Source organism: Thalassophryne amazonica, chromosome 4, assembly GCF_902500255.1.
Source record: "Thalassophryne amazonica chromosome 4, fThaAma1.1, whole genome shotgun sequence".
NCBI classification, from domain to species: domain Eukaryota; kingdom Metazoa; phylum Chordata; class Actinopteri; order Batrachoidiformes; family Batrachoididae; genus Thalassophryne; species Thalassophryne amazonica.
Window position 1 is genome coordinate 82403379 of NC_047106.1, and position 20253 is coordinate 82423631.

Sequence of the window (20253 nt, forward strand, 5' to 3'; positions counted from 1 at the left end):
TTCATAACAGAGTCTGAGAATCTGGGACACTTCCATTAGCATGGAAACACTGTTCGTGTCCCAATTGGAAAACCAAGGAAAGATAAATGTGAAGTTACTAGTTATAGACAAATTACATTGACATCCAACTTGTGTAAAATAATGGTGCGCATGGTTACTGATAGGCTGACCTACATAATAGAAATCAGTCCTGATCAGAGTGGCTTTCGAGCTAATAATTTTCAAGCTAATAAAGAACTGCTAGGTGTAACAGAGGCCAGCAGGTGTCGGTGTGCAGATGTAGTTAGTAAACCTCACTCCCAACAGCTCAAAAAGGATTCTCTGGCCACAGGGTCAGAGCCCTGTGTTTTAGCCTTCTGGTTAGAGAGTCCGACTCCCATACTGAGGATTGTGAGTTCGCGTCCTGAGGGGAGTGAATGGTCGGAGTCATAACAACACAACGCAGAATGCAGCTGCTACATAGGCGCAGACTTTTTTTATATTGCAAAGACATATAACATGTTGTATGATATGATATGATATGAGAATGTTTAACTGGATTTTTCTGAAGAACAGAACCACTGAAGTAAGAGATGGAGTAGCCCACTCTAGGATTTATCCAATAGACAGTGGAGTTCCGCAAGGGAGTTTGTGCAGTCCCTTACTGTTTAGCAGGGAAATAGGAAGATAAAACCGTATTAGCTCTGCGTCGACGCTCTGATAATTTATTTATTTATTTTTATCACACTCGGTTGGTTTAATTTGAAACCGCGAGACCGGATGTGGTATTATTTGTTTCCGTGGTGGCCTGCCTTGACAGAGCTCGTGTCGCTGACGGACGTGATGTGAGGCCGAATGACCCACTGAGGTGGCGCGCGCACAAACATGAACAGACGCGTACTGCTTCTTGTAGATTTGGTTTTATTTTATTTCAATTAGTGGTGCCCGTTTATAGTTCCGACGTCGTGTTTATGTGTCACAGTCGACAATGGACCGAGTGAAAAGCTCCATGCAGCAAGTTCCGAACGCTATCCCCAAAGTGATCCGACGGACAGGCGGAGTCAACAGCCTGGAGCTGGAGAAGGAAAACTTTGAGAGGGGCCAGGTACGTCACGGTCATTTTATACTTAAAAACGAAGACGCATGTCAGCTGCTGTATGAAATTGAAGATATTGAAGCCTCAGGGTGCATGACTTGATGACAAGCACTGATCACATCGTCAGTTTGTCAGATTTGAGTTCTTTCACTAGCTCTCATTAATAACCCCGCACTTCAACGGTTGTCTATCCGTACTGCCCGGGATGTGTGTTTGGGATCAGCAGAGGCCACTGTGCAACAAAAGAGCTGCTGAAATGTAGGTCAGTAGCCTTTTGAATTCTGATAACTGTGAGGGGTGCACGGTGCCCCGTGTGCCTCCCGTAATTGCCATTAAACTGTCTTCTATCCAGATTGTTTTGAGATATGATTTTAACCTAATTACATTTACACCTGGTATTAATTTTCTGCACATTTTACATCTCATGAGTAGTATCATGAGTGTTGAAGACCTCTGTGTCTAGAAAAGGCCAAGGGGATGTCCACGCTTCACCTAGCTGTGGTAGAGATCGGTACAGTCAGTTGCCCAGTTCTGGATCATTTTTTTGAAAGTTCCATTAAATGGAGCCATAATGCAACTGTATGTCCTTTATTGGGTATTGTTGTATTGGGTATTTGGATGTTATCTAGCTGAAGAAGTCAGGATGGGGTAGCCCTTCTACTTAAAGTGTGAAGCCACATTATGTGTGGTGCAAATATTTGCTGGAAATGGATCACTTTGCCCGGTTCTGGATCACGACACTGTGTGTCACTTTGAGGGCATTCCTGGCATCTGGCTGGAGCCCGTTTTGGAAATGAGGAAATGCCTCCGTCCTGAAAACGGTTCATGTATTCAGAGTGGGTGTGCCATCTGGTGTTCAAGAGATGACACTTCAGCCAGTGACCCAACAATAAATAAATGTACTTAATTCTTTCACCAAAACATCCAATCCAGCCTTGCATCTTAGATGTACCTTCTGGCAAATTCGGTGTTTCGCAGTTGTGAATCTCGCACCATCTGGTGGTCCGTGACTCACGCAAGAGGTCGGTTTCAGCAGAGTTCTGGTGTCACAAGCTCAGCACTCACAGTGTAAACACATCTCATGACGTATGGACAATAAGACAACATCGGGGCACGGCAGAAGTCCATCACAGGTGCTACATCTGCTCTAGATAACCTTCTCAACTTGGGAGAGCATATAATCATCATAGTCGCCCATGAACTCACTAAATTAACGCCATTCACATCCTCACCTTGCCATTGTTTACATACGCTATGAGACAGCAGATCTCTGCTGGCACCACAGTGCATTCTGGGAAGCGCTGAAACACCGAATTGTAGCTGTAGTTTTGAGATTTGCACAATAAATGTTCTCAAAATTACATTGTATCTCTTTTTTTTTCTTTTATCAGTTTAGCTTTGCTAAGGGACTACATAACCCATTCAGAAACACTTCCATTGTAATTTTTACACTTAAGTTTATAATACCGTGACGGGATTCAATTTATACCATGATATGAATTTTAGGTCATATGGCCCAGCCTATAGTCCTACTTGTGCTTATTCTTCGCACCATGCACATTTATTTCAATAATGTATTATTATTGTTAAAACGTTATCTTTGTGCCAGAAAATTGTGTTAATATATTGGTGCACAATAAATTGTGGCTACGGTATGGCTTACAATGTGGCTTGGTAGAGTTCGATACACTATCAACTCTAAAAGTAGATCTTGGTTCAAAAGAGGTTGGGCACCCCTGAGCAAAAGTGAAAGCTGCAGTCCTTGTGCAAACAGTTCAAACTGTTTCAAATATTAAAACCATTTACACACTGAATGAATATAAATTCTTAAAGTGCATACAACTAGTAAATAAAATGTCAAATGAGCTGACTATTCTAAATAAATAATTGTGAAAATATTGATGTGACTTTGAACGTGACATGTTTGTAGTTGTTAGGCAGGCTGGTCTGAGTATTTCAGAAGCTGCTGATCCACTGGGATTTTCACACACAACCATCTCTCAGGTTGACAGAGAATTAGAGTATCAAAAACCAGTTCCTGTGAAGGATCAATAAGAAATGATTCAATCCACAGATATCAGTAGCCTTTTTACTTAACGATTCCCTTATCAGTTATTCTTTAATTCACATTACGCTGGAGCTAGCTGGTGATTGGAGATAGCTCCAACCACTAGCCATGACAAAAACATGTTTGTTTTTGTGTTGTGTAAACTCTGCTGAGGGAACAAGATTAGCTGCACAATCAATGGGAACAAGTCCAAAGATTTACCCAGACTGACAACAAATATGAGTAAATGAAGTACTTCATGCATTTCTTTGTGGTTTCTTGTGGCATTTTGTGAATGCAGAAATGCGCTCCTGTGATATAAAACAAATGAACCCTCGTGCACACTCTGGTGAGGAAATGAGTTTAGCTGCACAATCAGTGGGTCCGAGTTACGCAGACTAACAACAAATATGAGTAAAGTAAGTACTTTTATACATTTTTTTTTTGTGGTTTCTTGAGGCATTTTGTGAATGCAGGAATGCACTTTGGCCTCAAAACGCGCTCATGTTATATAAACCAAACATACCCTCTTCTTCTGTGGTGTTTAATGGCAGCCAGTGTCCTTATTGTTGCATTGCCTCCACTTTCTGCATCAGTCCGTTATAGCAGTACTAAATTCTGTCGAGTCCAGGGACTTTCAAGTATTTAAAAAGCCAACACTTCCCCTCCCACTTTAATCTTTATTTAACCAGGTTTGTCCCATTGAGATCAAGATCTCTTTTACAAGGGAGATCTGAACAATTATAAAGTTTCCATTTCACCTAACCTGCTGATCCTATGTCTAAAATACTTCTAACGGAAACTTCTTTCAGGCCTGTTCTTCTAAATTCTGAGAGAAGCTCTTGCCTTTCTCTGGAATATTTATTAAAATACAATTGGACATCCCTAATCACCAAAACAATCTCCTAAATAAGGTCTTGCAGACTCCTGGTTGAGCCTTTCCCAGAGATCTAGGATCCAGTGACTGTGTACAGATTTTATTAATGTCCAGAGATCAAGAATTATGTCCAGAGATCAAGGATCCAGTGACCAATTTCATATATATTAACTTTAAGACTCAATAAAATGTTGTTTACATAGAAAACCTGCAAAGTCTGCTTTTAGTACACAGAAAATTCACAGGAGGTATTGATAAGGAGCTAGAGTGCTGACGGGGACTAGAAGGAGAGAGCATATCTCACCCATATTGGCCTCTCTTCATTGGCTTCCTGTTAATTCTAGAATTTAAAATTCTTCTTCTTACTTATAAGGTTTTGAATAATCAGGTCCCATCTTATCTTAGGGACCTCGTAGTACCATATCACCCCAATAGAGCGCTTCGCTCTCAGACTGCAGGCTTACTTGTAGTTCCTAGGGTTTGTAAGAGTAGAATGGGAGGCAGAGCCTTCAGCTTTCAGGCTCCTCTCCTGTGGAACCAGCTCCCAATTCAGATCAGGGAGACAGACACCCTCTCTACTTTTAAGATTAGGCTTAAAACTTTCCTTTTTGCTAAAGCTTATAGTTAGGGCTGGATCAGGTGACCCTGAACCATCCCTTAGTTATGCTGCTATAGACGTAGACTGCTGGGGGGTTCCCATGATGCACTGTTTCTTTCTCTTTTTGCTCTGTATGCACCACTCTGCATTTAATCATTAGTGATCGATCTCTGCTCCCCTCCACAGCATGTCTTTTTCCTGGTTCTCTCCCTCAGCCCCAACCAGTCCCAGCAGAAGACTGCCCCTCCCTGAGCCTGGTTCTGCTGGAGGTTTCTTCCTGTTAAAAGGGAGTTTTTCCTTCCCACTGTAGCCAAGTGCTTGCTCACAGGGGGTCGTTTTGACCGTTGGGGTTTTACATAATTATTGTATGGCCTTGCCTTACAATATAAAGCGCCTTGGGGCAACTGTTTGTTGTGATTTGGCGCTATATAAAAAAAAAAATTGATTGATTGATTGATAAGGGAATCGATAAAGAATCGGATTGATAAGTGGAATTGATAATGGTATTGATATTGATCAAATCTTATCAATACCCATCCCTACAGAGAATGGTCCAAAAAGAGTGGCAGTTGTGTGGATGAAAATGCCTTCTTGAGGTCAGAGGAGAATGGGCAGACTGGTTGAATGAGCGACTGCATGATGTCATCATGTCAACACTTTGAGTCATAGATTCGTAAGAAGTAAGGCAGTTCTGAAGACAAAAGGATGTCAAACCCAGTACAAGCAAGGTGTACCGGGCCACATATATTCCATGTTGTATGTGAGCTCCTAGCATGGGTATCTCTACCTATGCAAATGATGTGAGATTTTTTTATTTATTTATCTATCTTGTACAGTTGGTAGGTGATGTTGCATTGTTAAAATCATGAAAACAGTGTATTTTTAAAAGCATCTATATTATAATACCCAAGTGGCCTCTGTGTGCGTGTGTATGGCTTCGATCACACAAAAACTGGGGAGAGCTGACATTTGCTATTTGGCATGCTTATGTATTTTGGGTCAAGGATGAATGATGCAAAAATGGAAAGTTGATATGACAAATATTTTTGGAGAAATTAGCAATTTTAACTAACCATCCATCCATCCATCCATCTTCTACCGCTTAGTCCAATTAAGGGTCGCGGGGGGCTGGAGCCTATCCCAGCAGTCATAGAGCGCGATATGACTGCTGGTTATAACTAACCAATAAACAATATATGCTGTGCTGCAATGCACTATGGGAGTTCGGGGTTTTAAGTTTTTACCTGAGGCCAACATATGGCCATCGGGTATTGCGAAGACCTGGCGTCTGTCTGTCCGTCCGTCTGCCTGTGTTCAGCATAAGTCTAGTTCTGTTACTGCCACAGTCTTCAAATTCACAGGGAAAATTCTTGGGACACCGACCTTGGACAAATTCGAAGATGGCTAATGTTGACATATTTTAAGAGGTAGCTTGAGGGGTTAAAAACACATTTTGTGTGAACCTGTTCCATTTTATTTTGGAGTGGCGGGCATGACAACCAATCAGCATAGAGCTGTACATTGATGTCAGCGGCTGGCCTTGCCAAAACTGCTTCGTTTTGTGTGTTTATAGACGTGTTTCTCATATATTATGGAAAAGCTAGCGGGAAATAAATACTTCTAAAACCAAAAACACCATTTTTGGAACCTAATAACACATCTGAACTTATTTCACGGATGTTAGCATGGTGATGTCACAGGTTGGTAGCTAGCTGCAAAATTCTGTTTCGTTTATGTGTAAATTATCCTCTTTGTCATATATTATGTAAAAGCAAGCGAGAAATAAACACTTCTAAAGCTAAAAACACTATTTTTAGAACCTAATAATACCTCTGAAGTGATTTAAAAGACATTTAGCAGATGTTAGCGTTCGATCTCTTTAGTTTAGTTTTTGAATGGTGGGGGTGACAGCCAGTCGGAGTAGAGCTGCACCATGACGTCACAGTCTGGTTGCTAGCTGCAAACTCTGTTCGTGGAACCTAATAATTACTTAAACAACTGCAAATTATAATAGTCCAGCCAATCTAAGCCAAAAAAGGGCCAAACCTTACACTAATTGCAAAATAAATGAAACCACTTGTATTCTTTTCCTCTGAGCCTCCCCTACCTCTGACTCAAAATCCTCAAAAATCCAAGGAGTGGAACATGGTGAATTTTGAGGTTGATTTCATTGTGTCTGGCCTTTTCAGTCGTGTATGGGGTATGAAGAAAATACTGTAAACATGTATTTTTTTTTTTCAGGATTTCATTCCATTTGGTGTCTAACCCTGTGTTTTTGGGCCACTCTTTCAGATGAAAATGATTAGAAGTATATAAAATGGTTGCTTGTACCATAACTGGGGTGCCCCTACCACTGAACATCGATTTCGATGCTTTTCGGGTGACAAGCACAACACTACTTTATCTGCCTCGAAGGCTGGAAGTGCAGAATCAGAGTTCCACCATCTGGTGTTGACAAAACTTGCTGACATGTATGACCAGTTGGTTGCAGGTGATATAACCCCAGAAGATATTGAATTCTCAGCAGCCATTGCCACTATCAGAGATCTGATAAATGAAAAAGTGAGCCATGTAACAGAAAGAATAACTCAGTTATGGCTGATGTACATGAGGATGATTTCCATCATTACCAAGTTCATTACCTCGGAAGGAACGAGTAACTGGGCTTTACACTTGGAAGCAATGCATGAAATGCTGCCTTACCTAGCTGCAGCAGGTCATAATCTGTCCACATTTATTTACAGAAAATGTGTGATCTACCGGACACAACCCTGTGGTCTATGAACATTTCACCAATGGATTACATGCGGTGAGGAGGTCGGTCAGGTATTGGGCTGGTCTTTCCTCAGACCTGGTGATCGAACAGGTCCTCATGCAAAGTTTGAAGACACCAGGAGGACTGACAAGAGGGTGAGGAATGACCGAAACCCAAAGACTCATATGGGCCTTATCCAGTCCTGTCTGTGCTGAGGTCAATCAGGCGATGCAGAATCTGATGTCGGTTGCCTGCACTACGAGTGAACAGCATAAGGACTTGTCAGTGGCATGCCAGAAAAGAGATGCAGATGATGTGAATAAGCTCGTCACATTGATTCAGGACAAGACCATTTTTGGAAATGATCAAAATCTCCGAAACTTAGTGAATGGTGTGGTAGCAACAGAAAATGTGAATGCTGAGAAAGCAGGATGTTGGGTGCAAGATCTTGGAGGGAATGCAGGGGAAACAGGTCATGAACTACACATTTAGGAAAAAGGACCAAGCAGTAACAATGGACTTGAAGTCAAAGATTGCAATTGCTGGTGATGATGTAACCATTTACCCTCTTCTCCTTTTCCAAAGATTTGTCATGGTTAGCACACAGAAAGTCTTGAGGAAGCATTCTGCTATGAACTCTGTGACTATCCTCCAGCTCTATTTGAAAAAAGAAATGTCCTCCTGAAAGCAAATAAGCCCGTTCTTGCTAATGCCATCTGGGATAAGGCTGGAAATGTATCTGATGATGAGCATAAACAGATTGAAACTGGACAACCCACGTATGTCTTTGATGGAGGTGCTCTCCTGCATAAAATCCCATGGGATGTAGGCACCTCCGGGAGAGCTTCTCTCAGATCCCGGGGGAGGTTGGAGACATGGAGTCCGAGTGGACCATGTTCTCCACCTCCATTGTCGATGCGGCCGCTCGTAGCTGTGGTCACAAAGTCTCTGGTGCCTGTCGCGGCGGCAATCCCCGATCCCGGTGGTGGACGCTGGAAGTAAGGGATGCCGACAAGCCGAAGAAGGAGTCCTACTTGTCTTTGTTGGCAGGTGGGACCCCGGAGGCAGCTGACAGGTACCGGCAGGCCAAGCGTGCCGCAGCCCGTGGAGTCGCAGAGGCAAAAACTCGGGTCTGGGAGGAGTGTGGGGAGGCCATGGAGGAGGACTATCGGTCGGCCTCGAAGAAATTCTGGCAAACCATCCGATGCCTCAGCAGGTGGAAGCAGCTCTCCACCAGCACTGTCTACGGTGCGGGTGGGGAACTGTTGACCCTGACTGGGGATGTTTTCGGGCGGTGGAAGGAATACTTTGAGGATCTCCTCAATCCCATTGTCACGTCTTCCGAAGAGGAAGCAGAGACTGGGGACTCAGAGGCAGATTCATCCATTACCCAGGCCGAAGTCAACAAGGTGGTTAGAAAGCTCCTCGACGACAAGACTCCTGGAGTGGATGAAATCTGTCCTGAGTACCTTAAGTCTCTGGATGTTGTGGGACTGTCTTGGCTGACATGCCTCTGCAACATCGTGTGGCGGTTGGGGACAGTGCCTCTGGATTGGCAGACCGGGGTGTTGGTCCCTCTATTTAAGAAAGGGGACCGGAGGGTGTGTTCCAACTACAGGGGGTTCACACTCTCAGCCTCCCCGGTAAGGTCTATTCCAGAGTACTGGCGAGGAGAATTCGACCGATAGTCGAACCTCTGATTCAGGAGGAGCAGTGTGGTTTTCGTCCTGGTCGCGGCACACTGGACCAGCTCTCCACGCTCCATCGGGTGCTCAAGGGTTCATTGGAGTTCGCCCAACCAGTCCACATGTGCTTTGTGGATCTGGAGAAGGCGTTTGACTGTGTCCCTCGGGGCACCCTGTGGGTGGTGCTCCGGGAGTACAGGGTCCGGGGTCCTTTGCTAAGGGCTATCTGGTCTCTGTATGACCGCAGCAGGAGCTTGGTTCGCATTGCCAGTAGTAAGTCAAACCTGTTTCCAGTGCACGTTGGCCTCTGCCAGGGCTGCCCTTTTTCACTGGTTCTGTTCATCATCTTTATGGACAGAATTTCTAGGTGCAGCCAGGGTGTAGAGGGGGTCTGGTTTGGGAACCACAGAATCTCGTCTCTGCTGTTTGCGGACGATGTGGTTCTGTTGGCTTCATCAAATCAGGACCTTCAGCGTGCACTGGGGCGGTTTGCAGCCGAGTGTGAAGCGTCCGGGATGAAAATCAGCACCTCCAAATCCGAGGCCATGGTTCTCGACCGGAAAAAGGTGCTTTGCCCTCTTCAAAGCAGGTCGGTGGAGTATCCTTGCCTCAAGTGTAGGAGTTTAAGTATCTCGGGGTCTTGTTCACGAGTGAGGGACGGATGGAGCGTGAGATCGACAGATGGATCGGTGCAGCATCTGCAGTGATGCGGTTGCTGTATCGGACCGTCATGGTGAAGAGAGAGCTGAGTAGGGGGGCAAAGGTCTCGATTTACCGATCGATCTACGTTCCGATCCTCACCTATGGTTATGAGATTTGGCTCATGACCAAAAGAATGAGATCGCGAGTACAAGCGGCCAAGATGAGTTTCCTCCGCAGGGTGGTTGGGCGCTCCCTTAGAGATAGGGTGAGGAGCTCGGTCACTCGGGAGGAGCTCGGAGTCGAGCCGCTGCTCCTCCACGTCGAAAGGAGCCAGTTGAGGTGGCTCGGGCATCTTTTCCGGATGCTCCCTGGACTCCTTGCTGGAGAGGTGTTCCGGGCACGTCCCATTGGTAGGAGGCCTCCATGGAAGACCCGGGACACGCTGGATGGACTATGTCTCTCGGCTGGCTTGGGAATGCCTTGGGGTTCCCCCGGAGGAGCTGGGGTAGGTGTGTGTGGATCGGGAGGTCTGGGCGGCTTTGCTTGAGCTGCTGCCCCCGCGACCCGACTCCGGATAAAGTGGAAGAAAATGGATGGATGGATGGATGGGATGTAGGCAAGACATACAATGCTATCTGCCAAAGCTATGTCTCCCATGTTAAAAAGTAAAAAACCTTGTCCTAGGTGACAAGGTTTGCAGTAATATCCTGTTTCTGTGCGCAGTCCTTGGATGTGACATGACGTCAATGTTATTTGGACAAGGAAAGGCTCTGGGTCTTTCACTGGTGAAGAACAAATCATTTCTTGAGGCAGCTGAGGCTTTCAAAACAGCGGGAGCTTCCCACTCTCGCATAGTTGCAGCTGGTGAAAAGGCACTACTTTCAATATACAAGGGAAAGGACAACTTAAAGTTCGACACAAAATATGTAGAACTGTTAGCCACCGGAAAACAAGTTATTCACCCCAAATTGCTCCCGCCAACACAAGCCACGGCCAAGTACCATTCTCTGAGGGTGTATCACCAGGTACAGACTTGGCAGGGTCTTGAATTAAATGCTCAGGAATTGGGCTGGAAGGTGCAAGGGGGGACATTAGTTCCAATATCAACTGATATGGACTATGCCCCAAAAGAACTGCAAAAGTTAGTTTGATGCGGCTGCAAATCTGGCTGCGGAACAAAACATTGTGGCTATAGGCAACTTTGAGTTCCGTGCAATCCAGCTTGTGGGGAATGCAGGGTATTTATGAAAACATGTTTGATGAGAAGACTGACGAAGTTAACTTTGACATTTCTATCTGATAACCTTGAGAATTATGATGTTTGCAACATTGCTCATCCTAGAAAATGCCACCTTGACTGAATTCTTCAATCTACTGCTACCGGTACTCTAGTGGGGTAGGGGAACCCCTAGTATGACCCCCAGGAATGTGGTAAACATAGATAACTGACATTTAGTAAGAAGAATAAGCCCTAAGAGATTTAACAGTTAACTCTAACTTCACTGATGTCATAATCGTTTTTTAAAGAGACTTTGGTGATGATCCCCAATTTTGACATGTCCCTAATTATGCAAAATATTGGAGCATGAAAAAATCCATGTTCCACTCATGGAATTTTTTGGGATTTTTAATATGTTAATTGATGTACCTAAAGGAGCAAAATAAAAGTGATTTCATTTCTCTTACAATTTGTGTGAGCTCTAACCTTATTTTGACTGGACTAAAAGAACACAATGCTCATATGGCAGAGGGTATTTTAGCATTGCGTTATATTTAAATGTTGTTATTGTGGTTTATGATAGTTTAACAGTGCTGTTAGTTTTAATGATTAATTGTGTTTTTGTAGCTTAATTGGTTTTGTCAGTTTAGATAAGTCTCATGTTGCTCTTACCATGAGTTACTTATGTTTCATGTTGGTACCATGAGTGAAATGTTTAGTGGTTTTCATGTCTTCAGCCACTGTCTGTGTTTGTCCAATTAAAACCACCTGCTTACAGCAGCTGTGCATGCATGCAACTTAAATCAGGGACAAACAGGGCACAGCTGACATTTGCTGTGCGGCATGCTTATGTATTTTGGGTCAAGGATGAACAAAACGGAATGCTGATAGGATAATAGATTTGGAGAAGCTATGAATATTAGATAATGTTGCTAATTACATTTTGGACTCACACACCTTTCCAGCATGGGCCAGTAAATCATCTTTATATTAAAAGTGTGAGTGTAAGTGCATATACGAGGTCTGTTAGAAAAGTATCCGACCTTATTATTTTTTTCAAAAACCATATGGATTTGAATCATGTGTGATTACATCAGACATGCTTGAACCCTCGTGGGCATGCGAGAGTTTTTTCACGCCTGTCGGTTATGTCATTTGCCTGTGGGCAGTCTTTGAGTGAGGAGTCGCCCATGCTCTCATCGTTTTTTCATTGTTTAGGAATGGCTCAGAGACTGCTGCTTTGTTTGATAAAAATTTTTTAAAAAACTGTAAGGCACAACTGAGTGGACACCATTCGATAAATTCAGTTGGTTTTCGGTAAAAATTTTAACGGCTGATGAGAGATTTTGGTCTGGTAGTGTCGCTTTAAGGACGGCCCAAGTTGAAAACTTCCACATTTCAGGCTTTGTTGACCCAGTAAGTCGTCAGAGAACAGAGAACTTTCAGAAGAAGTCGGCATGAGGAGTTTATTCGGACATTCCATTGTTAACGGACATTTTGTAATGAAAGAACGTGCGGGCAGAGTCGCATGTCGGGCCGGACCCGACCGTGGGGGGTCGCGACAGGAAAAACACCTCCGTTGGAAACCTTAACGGGCAAGTTGGAACATGCCCAAGCTGTTAAACAATTTCTCAGTTACTCACTTGTTGAAAGCCATCAAAAGCCGCCTGAATTTTACAAATGGTTTTCAACATGGAGGTGTTTTTCCTGCCGTGGCGCACACAGATTTGCGCGCACGTCTTTCATTACAAAATGTCCTTAAACAGTGGAATGTCCGCTTCAAGTCCTCATGCCGGCCTCTTCTGAATCTTCTCTGTTCTCTCACGACGTCCTGGGTGAATTAAGCCTTAAATTAGGATGTTTTCAGGTCAAAACAGGCCGACGACGGTGCCTGGAAGCACTGCGCGACGTCCCGCTCCGTGGGAAGTCCTTACAGCGACAGAAACACCCCATAATCTCTCATCAGCCATTAAACTTTTCACCGAAAACCAGCTAAATTTCTCGAATAGTGTCCACTCGGATATTCCTCACAGGTCCAGAAAAAATTTTGATAAAGCAACGCGCGCCGTCTCGAGCAGCATGTGAAACAAAGGAATTCAGCCGAGAGGGCTGAACCACATCTCACTCAAGGCCTGCCCACAGGGAAATGACGTCACCGACGCATGAAAAAACTCACGCATGCGCACGAGGGTTCAAGCATGATTGGTGTTATCGCACATCATTCAAATCCATATAGTTAAAAAAAAATAAGTGTCGGTTTCTTATCTAATAGACCTCGTAATTGTAAATACGTTAAAAATTCCTGGAAAGTGAAAACGCTTATTTCCATTGTAGTCCATTTAAAAATCATGACAAAATAGAAGTAATAATATTTATAATAGTCTGAATATGATAACAACAACCTAAACAATTTATAAATACATTAAGATGGCAAATTACCATTGACAATTACATAATTAACAGGAAATAAAAGGATTGAGTTCCTCTTCTAAAAATTTTGAGGTCTAAGGTTCTAAAAACATTCTGGACTGACACGCCATTCCAACTCATTGCTTAATTTATTACCACCCTTGAAAAATGTCAGCTACCTATTTTATAAATGCTACCCAATCTAGAGCCTGCGGATCCCCACAGAATTGAATCCTTTGTTTGATTGCAGCACTTGAGAAACTGAGTGAGGAATCTGTGTCTGGTTTGTAATTATCCTGGATCAAGAATAACATCCAGGCTTTCAATGATTTTCTGGACTTGGCCATAAGAAATGCAGAAGTGTTGCACTTGTAGAGACATTCACTAATCACAGACTAAAACAGTTAAATGTGGTGTATTAAACATTAGGTCTCTCTCTTCTAAGTCCTTGTTGGTAAATGATATAATAATTGATCAACGTATAGATTTATTCTGCCTTACAGAAACCTGGTTACAGCAGGATGAATATGTTAGTTTAAATGAGTCAACACCCCCGAGTCACACTAACTGTCAGAATGCTCGTAGTACGGGCCGGGGCGGAGGATTAGCAGCAATCTTCCATTCCAGCTTATTAATTAATCAAAAACCTAGACAGAGCTTTAATTCATTTGAAAGCTTGTCTCTTAGTCTTTTCCATCCAAATTGGAAGTCCCAAAAACCAGTTTTATTTGTTATTATCTATCGTCCACCTGGTCGTTACTGTGAGTTTCTCTGTGAATTTTCAGACCTTCTGTCTGACTTAGTGCTTAGCTCAGATAAGATACTTATAGTGGGCGATTTTAACATCCACACAGATGCTGAGAATGACAGCCTCAACACTGCATTTAATCTATTATTAGACTCTATTGGCTTTGCTCAAAAAGTAAATGAGTCCACCCACCACTTTAATCATATCTTAGATCTTGTTTTGACTTATGGTATGGAAATAGAAGACTTAACAGTATTCCCTGAAAACTCCCTTCTGTCTGATCATTTTTTAATAACATTTACATTTACCCTGATGGACTACCCTGCAGTGGGGAATAAGTTTCATTACACTAGAAGTCTTTCAGAAAGCGCTGTAACTAGGTTTAAGGATATGATTCCTTCTTTATGTTCTCTAATGTCATATACCAACACAGAGCAGAGTAGCTACCTAAACTCTGTAAGGGAGTTAGAGTATCTCGTCAATAGTTTTACATCCTCATTGAAGACAACTTTGGATGCTGTAGCTCCTCTGAAAAAGAGAGCTTTAAATCAGAAGTGTCTGACTCCGTGGTATAACTCACAAACTCGTAGCTTAAAGCAGATAACCCGTAAGTTGGAGAGGAAATGGCGTCTCACTAATTTAGAAGATCTTCACTTAGCCTGGAAAAAGAGTTTGTTGCTCTATAAAAAAGCCCTCCGTAAAGCTAGGACATCTTTCTACTCATCACTAATTGAAGAAAATAAGAACAACCCCAGGTTTCTTTTCAGCACTGTAGCCAGGCTGACAAAGAGTCAGAGCTCTATTGAGCTGAGTATTCCATTAACTTTAACTAGTAATGACTTCATGACTTTCTTTGCTAACAAAATTTTGACTATTAGAGAAAAAATTACTCATAATCATCCCAAAGATGTATCGTTATCTTTGGCTGCTTTCAGTGATGCCGGTATTTGGTTAGACTCTTTCTCTCCGATTGTTCTGTCTGAGTTATTTTCATTAGTTACTTCATCCAAACCATCAACATGTTTATTAGACCCCATTCCTGCCAGGCTGCTCAAGGAAGTCCTACCATTATTTAATGCTTCAATCTTAAATATGATCAACTTATCTTTGTTAGTTGGCTATGTACCACAGGCTTTTAAGGTGGCAGTAATTAAACCATTACTTAAAAAGCCATCACTTGACCCAGCTATCTTAGCTAATTATAGGCCAATCTCCAACCTTCCTTTTCTCTCAAAGATTCTTGAGAGGGTAGTTGTAAAACAGCTAACTGATCACCTGCAGAGGAATGGTCTATTTGAAGAGGTTCAGTCAGGTTTTAGAATTCATCATAGTACAGAAACAGCATTAGTGAAGGTTACAAATGATCTTCTTATGGCTTCGGACAGTGGACTTATCTCTGTGCTTGTTCTGTTGGACCTCAGTGCTGCTTTTGATACTGTTGACCATAAAATTCTATTACAGAGATTAGAGCATGTCATAGGTATTAAGGGCACTGCGCTGCGGTGGTTTGAATCATATTTGTCTAATAGATTACAGTTTGTTCATGTAAATGGGGAATCTTCTTCACGGACTAAAGTTAATTATGGAGTTCCACAAGGTTCTGTGCTAGGACCAATTTTATTCACTTTATACATGCTTCCCTTAGGCAGTATTATTAGACGGTATTGCTTACATTTTCATTGTTACGCAGATGATACCCAGCTTTATCTATCCATGAAACCAGAGGACACACACCAATTAGCTAAACTGCAGGATTGTCTTACAGACATAAAGACATGGATGACCTCTAATTTCCTGCTTTTAAACTCAGATAAAACTGAAGTTATTGTACTTGGCCCCACAAATCTTAGAAGCATGGTCTCTAACCAGATCTTTACTCTGGATGGCATTTCCCTGACCTCTAGTAATACTGTGAGAAATCTTGGAGTCATTTTTGATCAGGATATGTCATTCAAAGCGCATATTAAACAAATATGTAGGACTGCCTTTTTGCATTTACGCAATATCTCTAAAATCAGAAAGGTCTTGTCTCAGAGTGATGCTGAAAAACTAATTCATGCATTTATTTCCTCTAGGCTGGACTATTGTAATTCATTATTATCAGGTTGTCCTAAAAGTTCCCTAAAAAGCCTTCAGTTAATTCAAAATGCTGCAGCTAGAGTACTGACGGGGACTAGCAGGAGAGAGCATATCTCACCCGTGTTGGCCTCTCTTCATTGGCTTCCTGTTAATTCTAGAATAGAATTTAAAATTCTTCTTCTTACTTATAAGGTTTTGAATAATCAGGTCCCATCTTATCTTAGGGACCTCGTAGTACCATATTACCCCATTAGAGCGCTTCGCTCTCAGACTGCAGGCTTACTTGTAGTTCCTAGGGTTTGTAAGAGTAGAATGGGAGGCAGAGCCTTCAGCTTTCAGGCTCCTCTCCTGTGGAACCAGCTCCCAATTCAGATCAGGGAGACAGATACCCTCTCTACTTTTAAGATTAGGCTTAAAACTTTCCTTTTTGCTAAGGCTTATAGTTAGGGCTGGATCAGGTGACCCTGGACTATCCCTTGGTTATGCTGCTTTAGATGTAGACTGTGGGGGGGTTCCCATGATGCACTGTTTCTTTCTCTTTTTGCTCTGTATGCATCACTCCGCATTTAATCATTAGTGATCGGTCTCTGCCCCCTTCCACAGCATGTCTTTTTCCTGGTTCTTTCCCTCAGCCCCAACCAGTCTCAGCAGAAGACTGCCCCTCCCTGAGCCTGGTTCTGCTGGAGGTTTCTTCCTGTTAAAAGGGAGTTTTTCCTTCCCACTGTAGCCAAGTGCTTGCTCACAGGGGGTCGTTTTGACCGTTGGGGTTTTTCATAATTATTGTATGGCCTTGCCTTACAATATAAAGCGCCTTGGGGCAACTGTTTGTTGTGATTTGGCGCCATATAAAAGAAAAGTTGATTGATTGATTGATAATCTTGGCAGTGATATTTATGTGTCTGGGTCCTTGGCCTTTGAGTTTGGTTTACGTCTGGGAAGAGTTTATGGAGTCATGAAGTCACTGGACAGAGGTGTTTGGTGATGTTGATATCTTTGCAGGAGAATAAAAGTCCAAGTCTTTAGGGTCCTTGTGCTTTCTGCCTTGCTGTATGGTTGAGAGACTTGGATGCTAACCAGTGACCTAAAGGCCCAGTCACACGGCACAGGACGATTCCTGAACGAAGGGAAAAAGTAAAAAACGTCACAATTCGTTGAGAAAAGGTGGACGAAAGAGCTTTTATCACCGAACAGTCTGCGAAGCAAGAGCGCAAAAGGGACGAAAGAGGAACTTAACAAAACCGAAGCTCACGATCTCGACGAAACGCACCTGGAGCCACAGCTGGAGCAGTGTGTGTCTACGTCTCTGCGTTCCAGGACTCGGCGCTGGGACGGAGCTCATAGCACCTGAGTCCTGGAGAAACGGCAAACAGAATCTGTGGAGATCTGTGTGCATGTCAGTGGACCACCTGCTTTGGTTCCTCGTCCAGAACAAAAGAGGGATCATGTCCATCATTATCAGAAACCACACTGTCTGTTGACATGCTGCGCACGCCGTCTTCCTCCAGTTTAAAAAAAAAAAGAAAAAAAGTGTGCCGTGGTCACTGCTGTATCACAGTATTATGTTCTAAGCCATATAAACTCAACAAAAATATAAACGCAACACTTTTGGTTTTGCTCCCATTTTGTATGAGATGAACTCAAAGATCTAAAACTTTTTCCACATACACAATATCACCATTTCCGTCAAATATTGTTCACAAACCAGTCTAAATCTGTGATACAGAGCACTTCTCCTTTGCTGAGATAATCCATCCCACCTCACAGGTGTGCCATATCAAGATGCTGATTAGACACCATGATTAGTGCACAGGTGTGCCTTAGACTGTCCACAATAAAAGGCCACTCTGAAAGGTGCAGTTTTGTTTTATTGGGGGGGATACCAGTCAGTATCTGGTGTGACCACCATTTGCCTCATGCAGTGCAACACATCTCCTTTGCATAGAGTTGATCAGGTTGTCAATTGTGGCCTGTGGAATGTTGGTCCACTCCTCTTCAATGGCTGTGCGAAGTTGCTGGATATTGGCAGGAACTGGTACACGCTGTCGTATACGCCGGTCCAGAGCATCCCAAACATGCTCAATGGGTGACAGGTCCGGTGAGTATGCAGGCCATGCAAGAAATGGGACATTTTCAGCTTCCAAGAATTGTGTACAGATCCTTGCAACATGGGGCCGTGCATTATCCTGCTGCAACATGAGGTGATGTTCTTGGATGTATGGCACAACAATGGGCCTCAGGATCTCGTCACGGTATCTCTGTGCATTCAAAATGCCATCAATAAAATGCACCTGTGTTCTTCGTCCATAACAGACGCCTGCCCATACCATAACCCCACCACCACCATGGGCCACTCGATCCACAACATTGACATCAGAAAACCGCTCACCCACATGACGCCACACACGCTGTCTGCCATCTGCCCTGGACAGTGTGAACCGGGATTCATCCGTGAAGAGAACATGTGCCAAACGCCAGCGAATGTGAGCATTTGCGCACTCAAGTCGGTTACAACGACGAACTGGAGTCAGGTCGAGACCCTAATGAGGACGACGAGCATGGAGATGAGCTTCCCTGAGACGGTTTCTGACAGTTTGTGCAGAAATTCTTTGGTTATGCAAACTGATTGTTTCAGCAGCTGTCCAAGTGGCTGGTCTCAGACGATCTTGGAGGTAAACATGCTGGATGTGGAGGTCCTGGGCTGGTGTGGTTATACGTGGTCTGCGGTTGTGAGGCTGGTTGGATGTACTGCCAAATTCTCTGAAACGCCTTTGGAGACGGCTTATGGTAGAGAAATGAACATTCAATACACGAGCAACAGCTCTGGTTGACATTCCTGCTGTCAGTGTTGTGTGGGCCGCTGAAGAGGAGGTACTGCTGGCCCACCACCACCAGAGGGCGCCCTGCCTGGAGTGCGGGCTCCAGGCACCAGAGGGCGCTGCCGCCTTACGAGAGCAGTCAGGGTGACAGCTGTCACCCATTACTGGACACAGCTGACTCCACTCAGCACGGAGGTATATCATCAGGACGGCGTCTCCACCTCAGTGCCGAGATATCGCCTTAAGATTGATTTAACGTTCTCTGCACGCATATTCTGCATAACCAGATAAGACTTGTTAAACCTTTTCAGGACAGCTGACTACTGAAAGCTAATTACTTGGATAAGTACTCACCTTCCTGCTGTATAGTGACAAGAGGTGGAGGCGGCTTCTCCCCTCTCCGTTTACTGGGTGCTGTCGCATCCACACCTGTGTGTTTGTTGCTCTCTCCCGCCAGCAGTACCGGATCCGACGAGCGGAGGCAGTGGCCACCTGGGAATTCGGGACTTGGCGGTTCCAGTACTCCCAGGGTTCGGTGGCAGAGGAGATCTGGGTGGTTCCGGTTCGACTGGGACGGACGTCTCCTACCTTCGAGCCTGCCCACACGACACCAGCGGATTTCGACCTAAACCCCAAATTATTGATTGTTGTATTAGTTGTGCTCGTTTCACAACAGTAAAACTTGTTATTCACCTTTCTCCATTGTCCGTTCATTACGCCCCCTGTTGTGGGTCCGTGTACCTACACTTTTACAACAGTCAGCATGCCAATTGCACGCTCCCTCAAATCTTGCGACATCTGTGGCATTGTGCTGTGTGATAAAACTGCACCTTTCAGAGTGGCCTTTTATTGTGGACAGTCTAAGGCACACCTGTGCACTAATCATGGTGTCTAATCAGCATCTTGATATGGCACACCTGTGAGGTGGGATGGATTATCTCAGCAAAGGAGAAGTGCTCACTATCACAGATTTAGACTGGTTTGTGAACAATATTTGAGGGAAATGGTGATATTGTGTATGTGGAAAAAGTTTTAGATCTTTGAGTTCATCTCATACAAAATGGGAGCAAAACCAAAAGTGTTGCGTTTATATTTTTGTTGAGTGTATATTGATTTATAACAGAAAACTGTCAAAAGGGAGAATAAATCTAAATATAAGTGTAAAGATGTTTGAATATATCAGCACAGTAAATTAATCAGTGCGTGTGAACGCGCGCATTGACTCACATGTGCGGTTATTCCACCAGTTGATCACTGATCCACAACGTGAATTCTTCCTTCCAGAACAGCTCTTTATATCATC

The 20253-nt window shown here is 43.6% G+C and overlaps 1 protein-coding gene across 3 annotated transcripts in view; it reads left to right on the forward strand.

Moving 5' to 3' along the window:
• The first annotated feature begins 869 nt into the window (after nucleotides 1-869).
• Nucleotides 870-20253, forward strand: part of hip1 (huntingtin interacting protein 1) — a 274436-nt gene continuing 255052 nt past the window's right edge. For 2 of the 3 annotated variants that reach the window (XM_034168174.1, XM_034168175.1), the window contains exon 1: nucleotides 870-1084. In XM_034168174.1, coding sequence (XP_034024065.1) covers nucleotides 968-1084 — 117 coding nt within the window. In that variant the 5' untranslated portion in view covers nucleotides 870-967. The remainder of the gene's footprint in view (nucleotides 1085-20253) is intronic. The other variant, XM_034168172.1, reaches the window with a different exon arrangement.